Source organism: Mauremys reevesii, linkage group 3 (genome assembly GCF_016161935.1).
Source record: "Mauremys reevesii isolate NIE-2019 linkage group 3, ASM1616193v1, whole genome shotgun sequence".
NCBI classification, from domain to species: domain Eukaryota; kingdom Metazoa; phylum Chordata; order Testudines; family Geoemydidae; genus Mauremys; species Mauremys reevesii.
In genome coordinates this window covers 125,032,430-125,052,780 of record NC_052625.1, presented here as the reverse complement: position 1 = coordinate 125,052,780, position 20,351 = coordinate 125,032,430, and the positions used below count along the sequence as shown (strand labels likewise).

At 41.7% G+C, this 20,351-nt stretch overlaps 1 protein-coding gene and 1 long non-coding RNA gene across 9 annotated transcripts in view; one reads left to right on the top strand and one right to left on the bottom strand.

Annotated features, from left to right (window-relative positions):
• The window catches only part of LOC120401668, a 60,082-nt gene that overhangs the window by 3,189 nt on the left and 36,542 nt on the right, over window positions 1–20,351 (top strand). For 2 of the 3 annotated variants that reach the window (XR_005596629.1, XR_005596628.1), the window contains exon 1: window positions 10,216–10,272. The exons of the other annotated variant lie outside the window; for it this stretch is intronic. This is a non-coding gene — a long non-coding RNA (uncharacterized LOC120401668). Of the gene's footprint in view, window positions 1–10,215; window positions 10,273–20,351 lie in introns of those variants that run through there. 3 annotated transcript variants of the gene reach the window in all.
• LAMA4 (laminin subunit alpha 4) overlaps window positions 1–20,351 on the bottom strand; it is a 157,274-nt gene that overhangs the window by 132,571 nt on the left and 4,352 nt on the right. The window contains exons 1-3 of one of the 6 annotated variants that reach the window (XM_039531827.1): window positions 18,629–18,780; window positions 6,864–7,056; window positions 4,122–4,205 (exon numbers count right to left, since the gene is read on the bottom strand). In XM_039531827.1, the coding sequence (XP_039387761.1) occupies window positions 4,122–4,205; window positions 6,864–6,992 (213 nt within the window). In that variant the 5' untranslated portion in view covers window positions 6,993–7,056; window positions 18,629–18,780. Of the gene's footprint in view, window positions 1–4,121; window positions 4,206–5,023; window positions 5,178–6,863; window positions 7,098–8,896; window positions 9,030–18,628; window positions 18,781–20,351 lie in introns of those variants that run through there. The other 5 variants (XM_039531825.1, XM_039531832.1, XM_039531826.1 and 2 more) reach the window with 5 other exon arrangements.

Here is a 20,351-nt window from a genome sequence, read left to right as displayed (position 1 = left end):
GAGACACAACAGCTGTTGAGGATACATTGTCATTCTGAAAGGGACACAATGATACATCCGTTGACCTTGTTGTACTACTTTGGATGCACATGTGAGGCTTCATTAGCACTATGATTTTTCCAACAACTCCCCCTTTGAATATACTCAAACCCCAAAAAGCATGAAGCTCTGCAGAAATATTTACAACTGCTCTTTTAAGCTAGTCACCCCCAACAGGAAATGAATGCATGACAAAAAAAGAGTCCTTGTTCATTTACAAGTCCATATGCTTGGAAGGAGCTGTAAATGTACACACACTTTTCATCAGAAAGTCGAATATGTTTCCATGACCACAGATCAGATGGATGTAGATGTGTCTGGTGCTCAAGATTACTCCAATGGGCATCAGCTGGTCATTCAGGAAATCCTGGATTTCTAAACATACTAGATCCCCACTGCAATGCCTCAGTCAGTCTGTGTATTTAACACCAGGTAAAAGTGATCTGAAAACTGGATAAAGACAATGTCATTTAAAATCAATTAGGAAGCAAAACAATTGTAGTTTAGCATTCTACAGGGGAGAGATTATCAGCACATCACTGTAATGGAACACATTGCATTAGTGTCTTTGCAGATTGTAAAGACTTAGTATGCAAATTTTAACAACAATTTTCAATTAAAAGATTGCCAAATGTAGTTCTTCTCTCTCTTACTAAAAAAATATATTAGACTTTAATAGATCATTTTTTTTCTGTATCCAAACACTTTGTATTTTTTTAAGACAAAAACAAATATCTCATTTCAATCAATTCCCTTCTGCTTTATTTCAAACCAACCATCCCATGAAAAAAATTAAACACAATGGCCCCACACTTGAGACAGACACACCAAACAACAGACACACAAATTTAATTTTACTGCCAGTAAATCATCATGGTATGTGTGCTGTTTAGCTGGCATTAGTTTTTTTTGATTATCTGCCCATATTTTCTTGTATATGTTTTATAGGCAGCCCAGGTTTCAGTGGCTTTTACCTTATCAGTTAGATAATTTGCATTAATACAGATGCTTTCTGGCTTGCTTTTTACTTTTAACTCTCCTTTTTTACTGAAAAAAAAAAAATCACCACTTATAGTGCCTTAGAGCCTAATAATTTTTTTTTTTTTATAGCACTGTATACATTCTTCAGCTAATTCAACAAAATTGTTCATAGCCAAATGATTGCATTCTAATAATTTCTTTTTGCTGAATTTATTTAAAAAACATTTTAAAAAACACTTTAACTTTTTTCTTTTTCATTTTACTATTCCTTCTACTCCTTCCTTCCACTCTTCCTCTAACTTACTCTTCCACTCTCCTTCATCACTTTTTTTTTTATTATATATGCTTTGCTTTTTCAACACACCAGCCAATTCAAATTCATCATTCCAAATATCCTCCTGAAAATGGTTATTTTAACAAGTCCCTGAAGGACTGGTACTTGCTTTAGCCAGGCTTTTTCTCCTCCTACTCTTTGCCCAGTCCCCTGTGTGCTGGGGGGGGATCCTTTCACCTGCCACCCTTCCTGGGTCCAGGTGGTGAGAGGAGGAATGCTAAACCCTTCTCCAGTTCTCAGACTTGCAGCTGAGAATGATGGGCATATTAATTATATGCAATCCTCAACATATAACACATAACAACCAAAAAAAAACAAAAAACAACAAACAAGGTAAAACAAATAGATGGTGTAAAAATTACAGGGTTTTCCCATTTCTCATTGCAACTGAAACAAAAATTTGTTCTGTTACTAATTTATGCCTCAGGTCAGGATCAAACTGACACACTGCAGGACGTGAGGGATAGAGAAAATACACCATATATAAAAAAAAAATTTTCAAAAAAAATTAAAAAAATAACAAAAACAAGTTGGGGGAATGCCCACATCACATCAAAGAAGATATATACCCATGCCCCATATATATCCAGACTGTGTCTCTTTCAGAATTCTAGTCCAGGTCAGCTACCTGTGGCTTCTCCAGTGTCACTCCACACACAACACACACGCATCATCACACAAAAGTCAGACTGTTGGATCAACACAAAACAGTTAAGCTTTGTAAATGTAATCTCAGTTCTGTAACTTTGTACTGCTTTTTTGCTTGAGCATAAAAAAAAAAACTCTTTTTCTCTTTTTCTCTCTGAGGTTTTTTGTTTTAAATTAACCGTTTTCTAGACAAATTGCTCACACTGTCAGCATTTTTTCTTGGATTAAAAAAATGAGATATATGATCCTATCTAGATCTAGATTAAGGTTATTTTTAATGGGCATTGTTTAGATGGGATTCACGCGCATTCAAATTTCCAGATTCTAATACCTGCAGGGAACCATAAACCATAATGTATAATGTATAATATATAAGGGGTAGGGGGGTGGTGAGACTGTCTTCAGTCTAATGAGTTCTGTAAGCTTTCCAACACATTTTGGACAAGCAACATAACCATTAGCACTATGATTTTTCCAACAATAGGAAGTGAGAGTGGTTGCAGCACAAAGCACTACAGCTGTTCTCAGTTGTGCAGCAGCCATGGGGGAAGATAGCTCCCCCCCAAGAGCAGGCAGAATCCAGGCATCGTAAAGGTGGTTTTAAGCTACCTTTCATAGACTCATCAATTATGGTGATAACACGCTCCATAGAACTTCCTTGAATAAATTCCTATTTGAACTTTTAGGAAATCATGCAATCTTGATTTAAAAGTTGTCAGATAATGGAGAATCCACCTCCGTGGTAAATTGTTCCAATGGTTAATTACCCTGACTGTTACAAATTTGTACCTTATTTCTAATCTGTATGTGTCTAGCTTCAGCTTCCAGCCATTGGATTGCTATAATTTTGTCTGCTAGATTGAAAAGCCCTTGATAACATTTCTCTTTCCCATGTAGGTACTTATAAACTGAACAAGTCACCCCTTAATCTTCTCTTTGATAATAATAAGAGATTATGCTACTTGAGTCTGTCACTATAAGGCATGTTTTCTAAGCCTTTAATTGTTCTTGTGGCTTTCTCTGAACTCTTTCCAATTTATCAACCTCCTTCTTGAATTGTGGGCACCGGAACTGGACACAACATTCCAGTGGTGGTCATACCAGTGCCAAATCAGAGGTAAAATTCTTATCCATACTCAAGATTCCCCTGTTTATACATCCAAGGTTCACATTAGTGCTTTTGGCCACAGTGTCACACTGGGAGCTTATGTTCAGTTGGCGATCCACCTCCCCATCCCCAAATCTTTTTCAGAGTTGCTGCTTCCCAGGATACAGTCCCCCCATATTTAAGTTTGGCTTACATTCTCTCTTCCTGAATGTACAGATTGGTATCTGGCTGTATTGAAACACACATTGTTTGCTTGGGTCCAGCTTAGCAGCTTTGTCTTCCTCCCACCTGAACAGCATCTTCTGTGCTGTGTCTCCTGAGAGGTGCAGCACACAGTTTAGTCCCTTGTATTTTGCTTGCGAGACAGGGTGGCTAACAGCCCTTAATTTTCCTGGGAAGTGCTTAGATACTATGGTGATGGGCATTGTAGAAAAGAGAGTGAGAGAGGAGGAGTGTGACGGTATGTTGTGTTGTACTTGCATGCCTAGCTAATTTGGGCCTTGATCCTGCAAACATCCATGTGAGTAACTTTCAGCACGAGTGGTCCTAGAGAGTTAAATGCTTAAGTGTTTGCAGGATTGTAGTCTTAATTACACAGAGAATGCGATGGTCTTGGCATAGGTGCACTGAATGAAGAGTAGCTCCTGCAGAGCCCCCCATGCTTAGTGCTGATCGGTCCTTTTATTTAAATAACCTAGCCAGCTCATTTATTGACAATTAAACCCCTCTGTCTTCATTTACCTACACTAGAGAAAACATGGAAGCTGCTTATATTATAAAGGCCTTTGTCAGGGACTATCATTTATTATATGCATGCATAATGCCTAGCAAAGTGGGGCCTTGAGTGAGGCCTCTAGGCAACTACTGCATATAATAATGTAAAACATCTGGGGCATTTCCAAAAAATCAGAAAACTCCATTTCCAAATCTAGTAAAGGCTGCTAAGTGAAAGCAACATAGTTACTTATCACATCATTTTGCCATTTGTAAAATGCAGATAATGACACTTACCTCCTTCATAAAATGCTTTGAGAGCCACCGAGTCAAAATGCTATATAAGAGCAAGGTATTGTCATCCTTCACCAAATCAAAATCCTGTAAGGAAAAAGATGGGTGCTCAGGATTTTCTGAAAACAGGGGCCCCTTTAAGGTGTCTCAAGCTGGCTACCCAAAAACTGAGGCCTAACTAATCACTTTTGAAAATCTTGGCCCCTGAATCTAGAAAGGCACGGAATTAAATAAAGATATCACCACTCTTAGAACTACTCCTACAATAAACAAATTATTCTTATGAAGCATAAAGAAATGTATTTCACCACAATACAACAGCTTTAACTCTGACCTAAAATAAATAAATCTCAAAGTCACTGAACGCTAAGCCTACCCTTTTGCAAAAAGGAATATGACATTTACATATGTTCACATTAATGATACAAATAGACTTGCTTTTCAGGCTCATCAATCTACATATATAATGTTACTCTAAGTTAACCATGTTGTATACTTTCTCTATTGAATTAACTGCACATATGCCATTAAAGAAATTGCAATTAGAAGTACTTTACTAAAAAAAATTCTGTTAAGTATATTGATTGGCAATATTTCCCATTTAATGGTATCCCTGCAAAAAAACAACAAAACATGTAGATGCTGAAATCAAAGTAACAGAAATTATACATAAAACCCTGACGTCAATCCATGGTTTTGAATTAAAGCTGTGTTGTGATGAAATAAGATTTTTTTAAGAATGCTGTGTTTTATGAGGGCAGTACAAGACTTATGATCTCCTCAGCTAAACCTAAGATGGGCTATAGAATAGATCCCAAGATGCAATTAGGAAACAATGTCATTCCTTCTCATTTTTCTCCATTATCATCTCTCTCCTTTTCATCCATTTGCATTCTCCTCCTCACCATTGGATTTGAGTTCAGTGAGGCAGATCCTGGGACTAGTGACTTAGAACGATCCAGTTGGGTGCTATAAAGAGCACTCTCCCCCCTGAAAGGGAGATCAATAGTAGGGGTATTTGTGCCGATAAAGCAGTGAGGAACCAAGCAAGAACGTGTACATGCATTTCCCACATCCCCATGCTTCAGCTTTGACATCTCTCATCCTTTGTATCGTTAATTACTGGCATCAGACCCATCTGGCTTATCCTGGACTGCCTTCAACTAATCTTGCAATGGCTTTTTTTTCTTTCTTGTTATATTGTGTTGCTCTAATTTATTCCCCCTGTAAAACTCTTTGAGTTCAATTAAACATACCCTGGCCTCATGAGCCTGGTGAACATGTCATGCTTTTTTATTACTGAAAATAAAAAGGGAAAGTTGCTTATTGGGTGAGATTTTTCAAGGTCTCTGCTTCAAGTGTGTAATGGGGTAGGAAATAGCAAGAATAATGTGGTTGATGGTGTCTTTTGTGTTAAAAGCATTGTTCTGGGAGAATTGGAAATGAGATACAGAGCCATTTGCTACTTGGTCTCTCATCTGAAACACCTGATCCATGTCAGTTGTGATTGAAAGTCACTACATTTGAAAGGCTGTTCAGTAGTAACATAGGAATTGCCATAGTGCATCAGACCATCAGTAGAATAGCCTATGTCATGCCACCTGCCCATGGCATCCAAGGATATTTTGGAAGTCAGGGATTGCTTGATGCAAGGATGCGCTGACTATGCCCCATTTGTCCCAATGTCCCTTCATGAATCATGGCTGGGAGAAGTGGCAGTGTAGGACAGGCTACTGTAGAACTCCCTTAGTTAGGAAGAATCATCAGCTGAGGCAAGTTTAATGCTGCTTTGTGACAGCAGTGATTAAAGCAGCATTTAGAAGTACGGAAGATCTGGTCTAAAGTGCATTAGCTGCTATGCTGCAGTGGAAAACAGAAATGTTCTTTTGAAGTGCCTTTGTTACAGTGGACCATAAGCCTTTCAGTATGGAATACCAGGGACATGGGGCAGCATATCTGTCTCATACATTTCTATGCATCTAGATTCTTATGTCCATCAACATGGAATCTGAACTGAATTTTCTTGTGCTTTGAACCCTTTGATATTCTTTTTAGTATTGTTTTGTATTTGCATATGTGGAGAGGACTGTGAACTCATTCTGTCTTAGCTTATTGGTCTTGAAAACTCAGACTGCTTCCCCTGAAAGGCCCAGTAAGCAAAGCAAAGGAGTATATTTGGACTATGCTATGACATTTCTATTTCTGACAGCTTAATTTGTTACTGTCAAGTCAGTAGGCACCAAATGAATGCTCATACAGTTTTGTTTACCTGATGAAGGTCACAGGCTAGTATGATGAAATTAGTTGAGCTCATAGATTATGATAGACAGCTGGAGTTTTCCGGGCCTTTTCTAAAGGGCTTAATCAAAGCTATCAGAATAATGGAAGCTTTCTAAGCAAAAAAGGCAGTGAACTAAGCGAGTTAATTAGTTTTTTAAATTATGTTTATTATTTATTATTTTCCTTTTATTGTTGATATTTAATGTCAACTACAAATGAATGTAACAGTACCTTAGTTTGCACCTTAATGAAATGCTTTTCATTTTTCATAATGAGCTGAAAATAATTGTCTGAAACTAGGACCATTAATTCTGTAAAACAGTCTCAGTCTCACACTGATCTGTAGAATTTTTACAGCCTGTCTTAACAGCAGAGGTGATTGAAAGTCACTTTCGCAGGTGGTGGATACAATTTTTTTACTTTGCATGTTTGTAAACATTAAAAATCAATATAAAATTACAGCACCTGCATTTGACAGAAGGCACCGTACTGGTTGAGGGTGATTTTGCTTGTCTGGTGGCAGCAGGGCTGGCTGAGCAGCTGGCCCACATCTTGCTGACAGGAAATGCTGACAACAACAGCTACAAAATTCATCTGTTAAGCTGCTCCACAGTACATCTCACTGTCTAACGAACTGCATAAGTGTTACCTGGGTTTGCTTGGAATTGAAGAAAAAGAATAATGCCCTTGGGATTCCAGCTACTGAGAGACCTGGCAGTAGGGGAAGTTTTATTACAAATGCATCCTTACATACATCAGCAGTTCATTTTTAACACATGGAGTAACACATGCACACATTACACTAAGTGGGTAATTGCGTCTTTAGTTAAAATAGAGTGATCAGAGATGAGGAGGCATCAGTAGCAGCACCAGGGAGCAGGCACTAAACTACACCGCACCAGCAGATAGCTATAGCAGGGTGAATGCACAGAAATAGAAGAGCCATCTAACTGTGTATATACTGAACATTGGTTGATTTAGATTTTGAACTGCATGAACAGACATGCCGCTGTAACCCTCTCCTTAGCAAGCTGTTAGCAATGCAGTTAGGTAGCTCCAGATTAAGCCAGTCTTCAACTGTTACATGTTCACTTTCACAGCTGTGCTAGAATCTGTGCTGCTCTGTCCATCTTCTTTATTAACATGTTAGGTATCTGAATGCCTTCAATACCATGAGGATGGGCACAGTATAATATCCTGAATAGAATAGAATATCCCTGCTAGGCACCTGCAATAAGTATACAAGCCATGTATACAACTGCAGGTAGCCATTTTTGACACAATTACCTTCTCTCGCATCTTAGGCAAATATTATCTGAAGTTGAAAAGCTATTTCACTTTTAATGAGATCCCTGAACTTAACTAGGTAGCCTTGGGAGCTAATTTTCTAAGCAATAGCAAAGTGTAGGGCTCAAATGGAATGATTTTAAATAGCAAACATAATGAAATCTCTGTAAGAATCTCTTGACTAAGACAACTACCCTCCTTAGATGCCAATTCATGGTTTACTGGTGCTAAAAATTACAAGCTGTTGCTCTGAGGCCAGATTGTGCCTCTTTCCTGCCCCCCCTATATTCTTTCAGATTCGGCATCCTTTGGAAAATCTGACTCTTAGATACCTGATGTTTAGAGAGTTTGAGGGTTGTTTTAGATATCCAAGGGGATTTTTCTATTTATTTCAGTAGACTTTGGCTCAAACCCTAAATGCTGTTTTGACTAACCTAAGCATATATCTTTGAGAAATTGTGGGGAGGAGGAAATTGGTAGTCACGTCAAAGTGAGTCTTGACATGTTAAGTTTAAAGGATAGATTTTGCATCCAGGCTTTATTGGACCACATGGGGTGCATATGTGGTGGGTACATTCAACAAGGTGTGATTGTATCATGGGTAGCCAGACCCATGCTAGCTTTACTTTAGCTAGTGTGGGTAATGAACAGTGAAGACATGGTGGCATGGGCGACCTCTGCCAGTACAAGCCTCTCAAGAATGCAAAAGTCCATGCCTCCATGACTTCTCTATTACTGTTACCCACACTAGCTAGAATCAGGGGTTCTCAAACTTCATTGCATCATGACCCCCTTCTGAGAACAAAAATTACTACATGATCCTGGCGGCCCTGAAGCCTGAGCCCACGTGAGCCTCAGGCGGGGTGAGGCAAAGCCAAAGCCCGAGCCCCATTGCCACTTTGGGGTCCTGACCCACAGTTTGAAAACTGCTGAACTGCCTTAAAGTAGTATGGATATGCTAGCCTTAATCTGTAGGGTAGACATACCCTACACTGGGAAGATGAATGGGGCCTATTGCCTAATCTTTCTGAAGAGAAACTCTGAAATAGCTTGTAGGACTCAATGTAAAAAAACAACAACAACAACAACAAAAAAAACATCCCCTCTGACCTAGGACTAAGCATAGGAAATTTCAACAGAGCTTTTGAGGGAAATGTTAAGGTGGGGGAATCTATCAAAAACTGAGCTTTGAACAGAAAGTGTTTTCTCACCTTAATTATTGAGTCACTCTTCTGGCCCCATGACAGAGTTGAGCTCAGTGGCTGGAATAGCAGCCCCATTGTTTGCTCATAGGTTGAGTGGTGGATTCCATCCCCAGCTCCCCCATTCAGTCTCCACACAAACTCTGTGGAGTGAGGCACAAATTTCAACCTAAAGCTTGGGAGGAAAAAAGAGATGCTGCAAGGACCAATAGCTTGACAAAAAATTATTTACTGAAAAAATCAGTTCACCAGTTAAGATGAGTGGCTTAACTGCATGCATATTAAAGTTTTTAAAACAGTAGACTGTTTTGAAGTATATTGTCAAAAATTCATCTACTGTTGTAAGCCTTGGTAAATGGATGCATGCTGTAGCTATGATACATACTGGGGGTTTATAGCATTGCCTTGTGTTCTGGGGCAAATGGGGGATCCAAATGACGCGTACACCAGCGAGTCTCACTGTATTAACTCCAGCACATGCTGCATGAGCCAGAGCAGTTAATACATTCTTGCTTGCCACCAATTTAATGGTTGAAAATGGTGTCATGTCAAAACTCACAGTGCTGTGACAACAATAAACCCTCTTAAAATCTTGACTCAAATCCCACTGTGGTTTCTAACACAATCAGCTCCTTTTTTTTTAGTGGTTACCACTAGTTTCCAAATTCAGTAAATTACTGTTAGCTATAGAAATTTTCTCACACCTCATCATTAAGGATTATTCTTACCTAGAGCTGCAAACGTTTTCTTTCTAGTCCTATTTTCTACATTCGTTGTTACCTAGTTGACAAGCACAAAATGACTGGGGATGGATTTATATCCTTTCCTGCTGTGATAGTCTTTTACTGTGGAGTTTCTACACTCCAGAGCTTGTTAGGGTAAGTGGAATGCTTGATTTCGATCACACTGTGGACTTTTACAATTTTTTCTGTGTAATAGCTGAGTGTTCACAGCAGATTCTGTGGTGGCACATTTGCAGTATCCATAGCAGCCATCACACTAGATTGCATTGGAAAGACTCTCTTATTAGCATTGGATTTGCATGAAAGGATTAGTTGTTCTGTAAATCCTATAAAGTTAAATGAGAGAAATGTGCCCTTTTTGCTGGTTTTGCAGAAAGACTTTAAAAAAAATACTATGGGCCCTGTCATAAACAGTTAGTTAAGGGTTAAGGTTTTTTTCTACCTGTAAAGGGTTAACAAGCAGTACCTGTGAACACCTGACCAGAGGACCAATCAGGGACAAGATATTTTCAAATCCCTGTGGAGGGAAGTTTTTTTGTGTTCTTTTTTTTTTTTAGAGTCTCTCTCTTGGGAGTTAAGGGAGTCCAGACATCTTAATCAAGTCCTCCCAGGTTTCTGCAATAAATTCTTCTATTCAAGCTAGTGAGTATTTGCAAGGAACTAGTATTCTTATACTTTTATTTCTGTATTTGCAATTCTGTGTTTTGCTATAGAATTTCTTTAATTCTGTACTGTTATTGCTTTTACTGAGAAAGAAGGGAGGGGGAATTCTCTCCAGAGATTGATAAGTTTAGACCCTGTGTATTGTTCCATCTTAGTATTACAGAGATAGTTTACTTTTTTTTATTCTTTAATAAATCTTTTCTGTTAAGGACTTGGTTGATCTTTCCTTGGGTGAATTCTCAGGGAAAGGGGAGGAGGTAGGAGGAAGGCATTCCTCTGTAGTTGAATCCCAGTATCTCTCCTAGGAAAAGGGAGGGGGGAGGAAGCAGGGGGGAATGGTTTACTTCTCCTAGGTGTAAGAACTCCATGGATTTGGGGCTCTTGGGATCCCCAAGGATTTTGGGGAAGGACTGTGTCCCAATACACGTACATTATTGGGTGGTGGCAGCTTTTATCAGATCTAAACTAGGATTTTAGTTTAGAGGAGTCCATGCAGGTCCCCATTTTGGAACCCAACAGCTCCAAGTGTGGGAGAGACCTATGACAGGCCCGTTGTTGCATATTCTCAACTTGGGAACTCCTCCTGATATTGGTAAGCAGATACTCCTACTTGTCATCAAGGTTGTCATCAAGGTCTCTAATCTCTTTCTGGCCAAATTTCAGGGCTGATACTCCAGCCTCACCCTTCTTGACTTGTCAGCTATCTTTAACAGTGTTGACCATACTTCTTCTCTTCTTGAAATCCTGTAATTGCTGGGCTTTTGAGACTCCACCCTCTTACCTCTCAGATCACTGCTTCATTGTCTCATTCAGTGGGTTTTCCTCTTTTTCTTCTTTCTCTTTTGGTGAGGGTCCTCAGGACTCTGTCCTCAGCATCCTTCTCTTTTCCCTTCACACTCCATCTCTGGGTGATTATACTGCAAACATGTCTTTGACTGCCATCTATGCTGACGATTCATCTCCTTTCATCCAAACTAAAATCTTGATCTTTCTGACATCTTGTGGATGTCAGGCCATCAACTGAAACTTACAATAGTCAAAACCAAGCTTCAGATCCTTTCCCTAAACCCTTCTCTTCTCACCCTCCTTCCCCTCCTTCTCTACCATGCTGGACAACACAAGCATCCTCCTGTCACTTACACCTGTAATCTTGGCTGTATCCCTCACTTGGCTCTCTCCTTAGACCTGTACATCTGAGAAGTATCTACATCTTGCTGCTTCCTCCTGCACAACATCTCCAAGATCTGACCTTTCTTCTCTGCCCACACTGACAAAAATTTTGTCTACCTGCCATCTTGCCTCCCTCAGATATATTCAAAACATGGCTGATAAGATCACCACTTGGCTCATTTATCTGATTATGTCACCCTGTCTTTTATTCCTGGGGAATGCTGTGCTGCTGTGCATGTGCAGAATTCAACTTCTGCGAAGAATTTTTTTCCTTTACAGAAAATACATTCTACCATAGAGGTGCTGCAGTTTCGTCTTTCACCCATTAGGGGCTGCTGTGGTGCCAGAATAGAGAGCAGCCTCTCCCGGGTGGGAGTAGCCCCAGTTGTGGATAGGGAAGAGAAAAGGTTGCCTTCCTCATAGCATCCTGACTGTGAGGCACGGGATGGGGGAGATGGACAGCGTGGGACACATGGGGCTGGTGGGGGTCACAGACTGGGGTTCAGAAGGCATAGTGGGGAGGAAAGAAAGGGACAGGGGCTGAATGAAAATGGGTGTGCAGGGACACATGGGGTCAGGGGGACAGGAGTACAGGGACACATGGGGAGGGGGGAGATAGAGTGGCTGAGTGGGGGTACAGGGACACATAGGGTGGTGGGAGGAGAGGTGTCTGAGTGGAGGTGCTGAAAGATATGGGGACAGAGAGGTGAAAGGACACATGAGGTCAGGGGCAGATGTGCCTGACTGAATGAAAGAAGCTAGGGGTCAGCCAGTGTCTGCATGGGGGAGGCTCCCTAGCAATTCTTCCCCCCCAAAAAAACTTGTTCCATACTTTCCCACCTATACCCAACAACCCTCCAAGTTCACACCCAGGCTTCTTTCCAGCAATTACTTCCTTCTCCCTCAGCTCCTCCATTACCCCTGACTCCCCTAAGCCTTTGCACTGCTTCTGAGGGGCGGGGGAAATAGATTTCTGTATTGTAGTTTAAATGAATTATTACTCACAGTTCTGTATTAATATGCCTGGTAAGGAATCTATTTGTCAAAAAATATCTCCTGAATCTTTGTTGTTGTCTTTGTTTACTTCTGACAGGTATTTTGAAATAAGTTACCCAAATAATTGAAACTGGTGTGATTATATTATGTTATTTTGACAAAATATGTAGAATTTTGGAATATCATGCACAGAATTTTTTATTTTTTTTGGCACAGAATTCCCCCAGGAGTACTCTTTAAGTCTTTTCATTGGCTCATCCTTTTCCAATATATCAGACACGAACTTAATCTCTTAGACTGAGCTCTTTGGGACAGGACTGTGATTTGCTATATGTTTGCACATCACCTAGTACAATGCAGCCCAACCTGGTAGCTTTTAGGCACTATCAAATATAGATCTTTAATGACATTAATCATCACCAGTATGAGTAGGGTTTTACCATTCTGACCCATTGCAATTAACTTCCACTTCAGCTGAAAGTGTTCACAGAAGGAGCTAAGAACTGGGCCTTAGCCACTCAAAACAAGTTTCATGAATGTTATGATAAATGAAAAGCACTCATCACTGCTCAGGTAGGAAGGAGGAGCTGACCATCCTGGAAAAAAATTCTGAATTCTAATCCTGTCCTCTAAAGTGCTAGTGACCCCTGCCAGGTTGGTATCATCCACACATTTTATAAGCATACCATCCACTCCATCTTCCAAGTCATTAGTAAAAATATTGACTAGTATTGGACCTAGGACAGAACCCTGCAGGACCCCATTAGATACGTCCTCCCAATTTGACAGCGAGCCATTGATAACTACTGTCTGAGTACAGTTTTTTCAACCAGTTGTGCATCCACCTTTTAGTATCTTTGTCTAGAATACATTTCCTTAGTTTACTTATGTGTGTGTGCATAAACTTATGCTCGCAGAACACAAGTGCAACTTGGATTAAAACCAGAAACAAATAAATATACCTTACATGCAGTAAGAAAGAAAAGCAAACAAGCATAATAAACAATGTTGGGAGAGGCCTTTAAATCTCTAGAACTGTCCACATATACTTACCACTGCAGTCTAAACCACAATATGACACTTGGTAAGACAAAAAAATTTTTGAAGACCTTTCTCTTAAATTTCATAGTACAGTACATCAGCACACTAGGATTTAGCATAACTGTGATACACTGTGAAACATTTGGTCTTCAATAACCTTCCAACTCAAATGTCTACTTGTGTGACAAGGTTCCATATCAGTACAATGGGCTACAATACCATACATGAAGGAAAGGCCCAAATATTCACTATTGTTCTTTTTTTATGGTCCCTGTGCTTCTATTTCTTTCTTAATGTATTTTTTTAAAGCTCCCCTAGAACATTTAAAGATGTACAAGGAGATTATAGGGCAACAAAATAGGTATCGGTTCTGATCCCATTTCCAAGGAAGTTAATGGGAGTTGACCTTGTCTCTCTAATAGGAGTTTTGTCATTTATGTCATTGCAGGCAAGATCAGCGGGGCGGCTCCAGGCCCCAGCACGCCAAGCGCGTGCTTGGGGCGGCAAGCCGCGGGGGGCGCTCTGCCGGTGCTGCGAGGGTGGCAGGCTGGCTGCCTTCGGCGGCTTGCCTGCAGAGGGTCTGCTGGTCCCGCGGGACCAGCGGATCCTCTGCAGGCAAGTCACCGAAGGCAGCCGGCTTGCCGTGCTTGGGGTGGCAAAATGCCTAGAGCCGCCCCTGAAGATCAGGCCCATTGATCAGATGTGTGCATTTATTTTTATTTGAGTAGAAAACTCTTGCATGCTCAAGACAAATGCATATAACCCTGACCTTTGGAAATCCTTTGGAAATGGCAGTGCAAATGGAAAAGAGGAAGAGCCAGAGTTGTGAGATAGTAGCTGCTCGTTATTGAGAGCTAAAGAAAAATCAGACTAAAGGCAAAAAATTGTGATTGTAGAAAAAAAAATAAGAACAGACTTTGCAAAGGACTGTTACTGGCTTCACTCAGATTGCACACTCTGGGTTTCCACCCCTGTGTTAATCCATTCCAGAAGCCAGCCCAGAATGAGACACGGCAGTTTGTTCAGGCTCAGAGTAGTTGGCAGCTGTTTTTCTTATACAGTATATTAGACTTACAGTATGTCTGGGTGTGGGATTATATCTTTTCTTCCCTCCACCCAAATGAGCTCACTTTCTTTCACCAGCACTACTGATTAATTCCTGTTGAATGGAGGGTGTGTGTGTGTGTGTGTGTGTGTGTGTGTGTGTGTGAGAGAGAGAGAAACCCTGGATGTAATGTGTACTTGAAAGTAATTTCACATGTCTGTAAGGACAATGTCTCTTTCAAGACCTGAATTCTCCACTTGCCATAATCACTGAAACGTTTTCCTATCTTTTTGGTCAGGCATTTTAAAGGGTAACATGTCAAGCCCTGGAATCTAGACCCATTTTTACTGCAGTGATAGTCTCATTGTTACTACCTTTTGTTGTTTCTCTCTGCTATAGTAACCAGGGTATCAGAGGAACCTAGAGAAAGTAGGTGTTTCATGAAACCCAGGCTGCCATGCATTCAGCTTAAAACCAAGCATAATGAAACATATACAAAACTACTGGTGGGAATCGGCATAGCTTCACTGAAGTCAGTGGAGCTATGCTGATTTACACCAGCTGAGTATCTTGATCATTGTCTGGAGACTGAGGGCTTGTCTACACTGGCACTTTACAGCGCTGCAACTTTCTCGCTCAGAAAAACACGCCCCTGAGTGTAGCAAGTTTCAGCGCTGTTAAAGCACCAGTATAGACAGTGCAGTATAGACAGTAGCTGGTAGATACGCCCTGGCAGCACTTTAACATTGCCATTGTAGACTAGCCCTGAGAGACATCCCTTTGTTACTACTGCAGGGTGGGGACCAGCCACAATCACACTCTCTGCACATAGAATACAGAGATTGCCCCCCACCTTGCACTATTACAGCCCAAATCAATGTAGCTGCTGTCCTCACTGTTTGGAGGGGGAAGGGAAACATGCTGAGCCAATCACAGAGATCCCCTGAATGCCAGGAGATTGTGCATCCTAAGGCACAATCATTCATGAACTCCGTATGCTGCAGTTTTGCACCATCCTCAGTACAGGCAGTGTGTTAATTCCAATCTGGCCCTTTCTGCCTCTAATGGGCAAAGATTGATATTGACAGAGAAATGCTCCACAGTAATTAGAGTGAAATGCAGAACGCATCTGAGAAGCATTTCCTTAGCTATTTATTTTGTACACAGGCATGGAATGACAGCAATTTTTGTGGGCTTTGGGACCCAACAATTCTACAGCTATTTTATAGGACATTTGAATATTGGACTGATGTTTTATAGCAAGACAAACTGAATGCTTTTTACAATTTGATGAAACAGGTTTGAGCATTTCTTCTGAGTGTGTGTGAGAAGATACCTCTTCTGTTCATGTAAAAAAGTAGGGTGTGGGACCGAGTATAGATATTATTTTGCCTCAGTAGCTGTGTACTGCTTTCATTGTTAGAAAGGTCCAGAGTTAATGCTGCAAAATGATTTCCATTGTGACCTCTTCTTTTACATACCCAACTTTCTGTAACATTCAGCTTTTGGGCAGAATCTTTCCATGGTCTTTGTGAAAAGGTGTTATTTTGGTTGAGTCTTTGGGACTCTGTAGATGAGGTCTTAGGCTGTAAAGGGGCCATCTGAGATAATTTCCATTCATCCCTGAAGCTTCTTGGAGATGGGACAGGAATGTCTGGAGATGAACAGTCATGTATGCCCTATTCTTACAACTCAGTTTTGGATAGCTCTTCTTTGGAGTGATTCATTTAGATGGCAAGCTCCTTGTTGCAAGGACCTGCTCTTATGTGACTGTCTGATACACTTTTTGGTGCTATATAAATAATAATTTATAAAATCTTTATTCACTCATATCGGAGTAACATCTGTCTCTCTGTTCTACCAACCAAAAATATTATCTCTCACTTTCACACACCCTCACCTCCTAGCAGCTGACATACTCAGCAGAATGACATCTGTTCATATACTGTACATTACAGATTCTCTGGCAGATCCAGCTGGCAAATTATTTCAGGGGGAATGCTCCACCAAAAAATTAAAAATTCTGTGCACAATATTCTAAAATTCTGCATATTTTATTTGTCAAAATAACACAATATAATCACACCAGTTTCAATTATTTTGGTAATTTATTTCAAAATACCTTTCAGCAAGTATGTCTATAACAACACAGACAACAAAAAAGATTCAGGAAATGTTTTTTGACAAATAGATTCCTTCCTAGATATATTAATACTGAACTTTCAGTCATTCATGTAAACTATAATACAGAAATGTATTTCCCTGCCCCTCAGAAGCAGTGCACATGCTTTGGGGAGGCAGGGGTAATGAAGCAGCAAAGAGTCCTGTGGCACCTTATAGACTAACAGACGTTTTGGAGCATAAGCTTTCGTGGGTGAATATCCACTTTGTCAGATGCATGTAGTGGAAATTTCCAGGGGCAGGTATATATATGCAAGCAAGAAGCAAGCTAGAGATAACGAGGTTAGTTCAATCAGGGAGGATGAGGTCCTGTTCTAGCAATTGAGGTGTGAAAACCAAGGGAGGAGAAACTGGTTTTGTAGTTGGCAAGCCATTCACAGTCTTTGTTTAATCCTGAGCTGGTGGTGTCAAATTTGCAGATGAACTGAAGCTCAGCAGCAAAGAATCCTGTATGCTTGCATCCGAAGAAGTGGGTATTCACCCACGAAAGCTCATGCTGCAAAACGTCTGTTAGTCTATAAGGTGCCACAGGATTCTTTGCTGCTTCTACAGAACCAGACTAACACGGCTACCCCTCTGATACTTGAAGCTCAGCAGTTTCTCTTTGAAGTCTGGTCCTGAAGTTTTTTTGCTGCAGGATGGCCACCTTAAGATCTGCTATTGTGTGGCCAGGGAGGCTGAAGTGTTCTCCTACAGCGGTTTTTGTATATTGCCATTCCTAATATCTGATTTGTGTCCATTTATCCTTTTCCTTAGAGACTGTCCAGTTTGGCCGATGTACATAGCAGAGGGGCATTGCTGGCATATGATGGCGTATATTACATTGGTGGACGTGCAGGTGAATGAACCGGTGATGGTGTGGCTGATCTGGTTAGGTCCTGTGATGGTGTCGCTGGTGTAGATATGTGGGCAGAGTTGGCATCGAGGTTTGTTGCATGGATTGGTTCCTGAGCTAGAGTTACTATGGTGCGGTGTGCAGTTACTGGTGAGAATATGCTTCAGGTTGGCAGGCTGTCTGTGGGTGAGGACTGGCCTGCAACCCAAGGCTTGTGAAAGTGTGGGATCATTGTCCAGAATGGGTTGTAGATCCCTGATGATGCGTTGGAGGGGTTTTAGCTGGGGACTGTATGTGATGGCCAGTGGAGTCCTGTTGGTTTCTTTCTTGGGTTTGTCTTGTAGTAGGAGGCTTCTGGGTACACATCTGGCTCTGTTGATCTGTTTCCTTATTTCCTCGTGTGGGTACTGTAGTTTTGAGAATGCTTGGTGGAGATTTTGTAGGTGTTGGTCTCTGTCTGAGGGGTTAGAGCAGATGCGGTTGTACCTCAGTGCTTGGCTGTAGACAATGGATCGTGTGGTGTGCCCAGGATGGAAGCTGGAGGCATGAAGGGAGGCATAGCGGTCGGTAGGTTTAGGGGTAACGAAGGAGCTGAGGGAGAGGGAAGTAATTGCGGGGAAAGAACCTGGGTGTGAACTTGGTGGGTTGTTGGGTATGGGTGGGAAAAGTATGGAACAGGTTTTTTGTGGGGGTGGGGAGGAAGGAAGGATTGCTATGGAGCCTCCCCCATGCAGAACCTGGCTGACCCCTAGCTTCTCTCATTCACTCAGGCACATCTGCCCCATCCCCAGGTGGTCCTGCACCCCCACTCAGCCACTCCTCACCCATGTGGCCCTGCACTCCCCTTCTCTTGTCCCCAAGTGTCCCTGTACCCCCACTCAGCCACCCCTCCTCCCTGTCCCCACGTGTCCCTGCCCCCCCACTCCCATTCAGCCCCTGCCCCCCCACTCCCATTCAGCCCCTGCCCCAGTCTCTCCCACCCACTAGCCCTTCTGAATCCCAATCTGTGACACCCCAGTAGCCCCACATGCCTCACGCTGTCCGTCCCCCAGCCTCGTATCCCGTACCTCCTGACCTGGCCCCACAGGCAGGGTGCTATGAGGAAGGCAGCTTCTTCTCTTCCCTATCCACAGCTGGGGCTGCTCCTGTCTGGGAACTGCTGTTGCCACAGTAACCCCTGGTGGGTAAAAGGCACAACTGTAGCACCTCTCTGGCAGAATGTATTTTCTGAGGAGAAAAAAAGTCTTCACAGGAGATGAATTCAATGTGTGCGTAGTGGCACAGAATTCCCTCAGCAGTAGCATATGCTTGACACGGTGACACAGTACACTCATTGAAAGAATGCCTATTTTCCCTGAAAGAGATTAAAAGATATTTAGCTTTGACGGTATGTAGTTATCTCTGTATAAACCAACCTTAAACATCTGCAGTGGGAATGAAAAAAGCTTCTGAGAAGCTATAAGACTAAAAAATCAGTCAGCAACATTGGAGCTATTGCTATTTTAAAATGGTGATGGTGATGTTTTGTACTGGAATTTATAATTGAACTTTGCCAAACTAGTGATTTCAGCACATCCCTCAGCCCACGCCGCTTCCCAGCCCCCAGTGGCCTGGAACGGCGAACCACGGCCAGTGGGAGCCGTGATCGGCTGAACCTGCGGATGCTGCAAGTAAAGAAAGCGTCCTGGCTTGCCAGTGGATTTCCCTAACAAGTCGCGTGCCAAAGGTTGCTGATCCCTGCTGTAGCATGTAAGCTGCTCCCGGCTACATGAGTGAGCACTCTTGACCAGCCACTGCTTGGCTTGTGCAAGCTTATATGAGTTCGTCAATTTAACAAAGAAATTGATATGTACCAGGCTTTTTATCCCAAGAGGAGTCTCTGACATGCTTCAAACCAAACACACTGCTTCAGGTAGAATAAACACATTTATTAACCACAAAAGATAGATTTTAAGTGATTATAAGTCAAAGCACAACAAGTCAGATTTAGTTAAATGTAATAAAAGAAAAATGCATTCTAAGCTGATTTTAACACTGTCAGTGCCCTTACAGACTTAGATGCTTCTCACCACAGGCTGGCTGGTTGCCCTTCAGCCAGGCTCTCCCCTTTGATCAATGCTTCAGTCGCTTAGTGGTGTTGTCTGTAGAGGGAGGTGGAAGAGAGAGAGAGCATGGCAAAGTCTCTCCCTTTTATCATATTCTTTCTTCCCTCGTGGCTTCCCCCCCTTCAGAGTCAGGTGAGCATTACCTCATCATAGTCCCAAACTGACCAAGGGAAGGGGGTAACCCACTCAAAAGTCCAACAGATCCTTTGTTGGTGCCTAAACCGGTGTCCTTTGTTCCTGTGAGGCAGGGCTGGGTTTGTTTCATACATGCCCTGAGGAGGTGTGAACTGCCGCTCTGCTCCTGGAGAGTTTTGCCTGGGCTTGTTTTAAGCCATTAGGACACATTTTCAGCCTCATAACTATATACATGAAATTACAACCTATAACATTACTATAACAATGCTCAGTGCATCATGAGCATTCTGAAGACACCCGACATGACAAACTTTGCATTGAATACCACACAATCATATTATAAGGATGAACATGGGGGTGCAGGGTGTTCCTCCAAGGTACAGAGTGTCACAGAGTGGTCATGCCTTATCCTGGAGCTGCCTCCAGTGTAGCAGTCCCACATTCATGGATGTAGTTTTGAGGGTGGCAGGCATCCTCTTTTCATTTTGGTTTACTTTTTCCTCTTTGGCCAAGAATACCTATCAGCTGATGACTTCTAGCAGAGCATGCA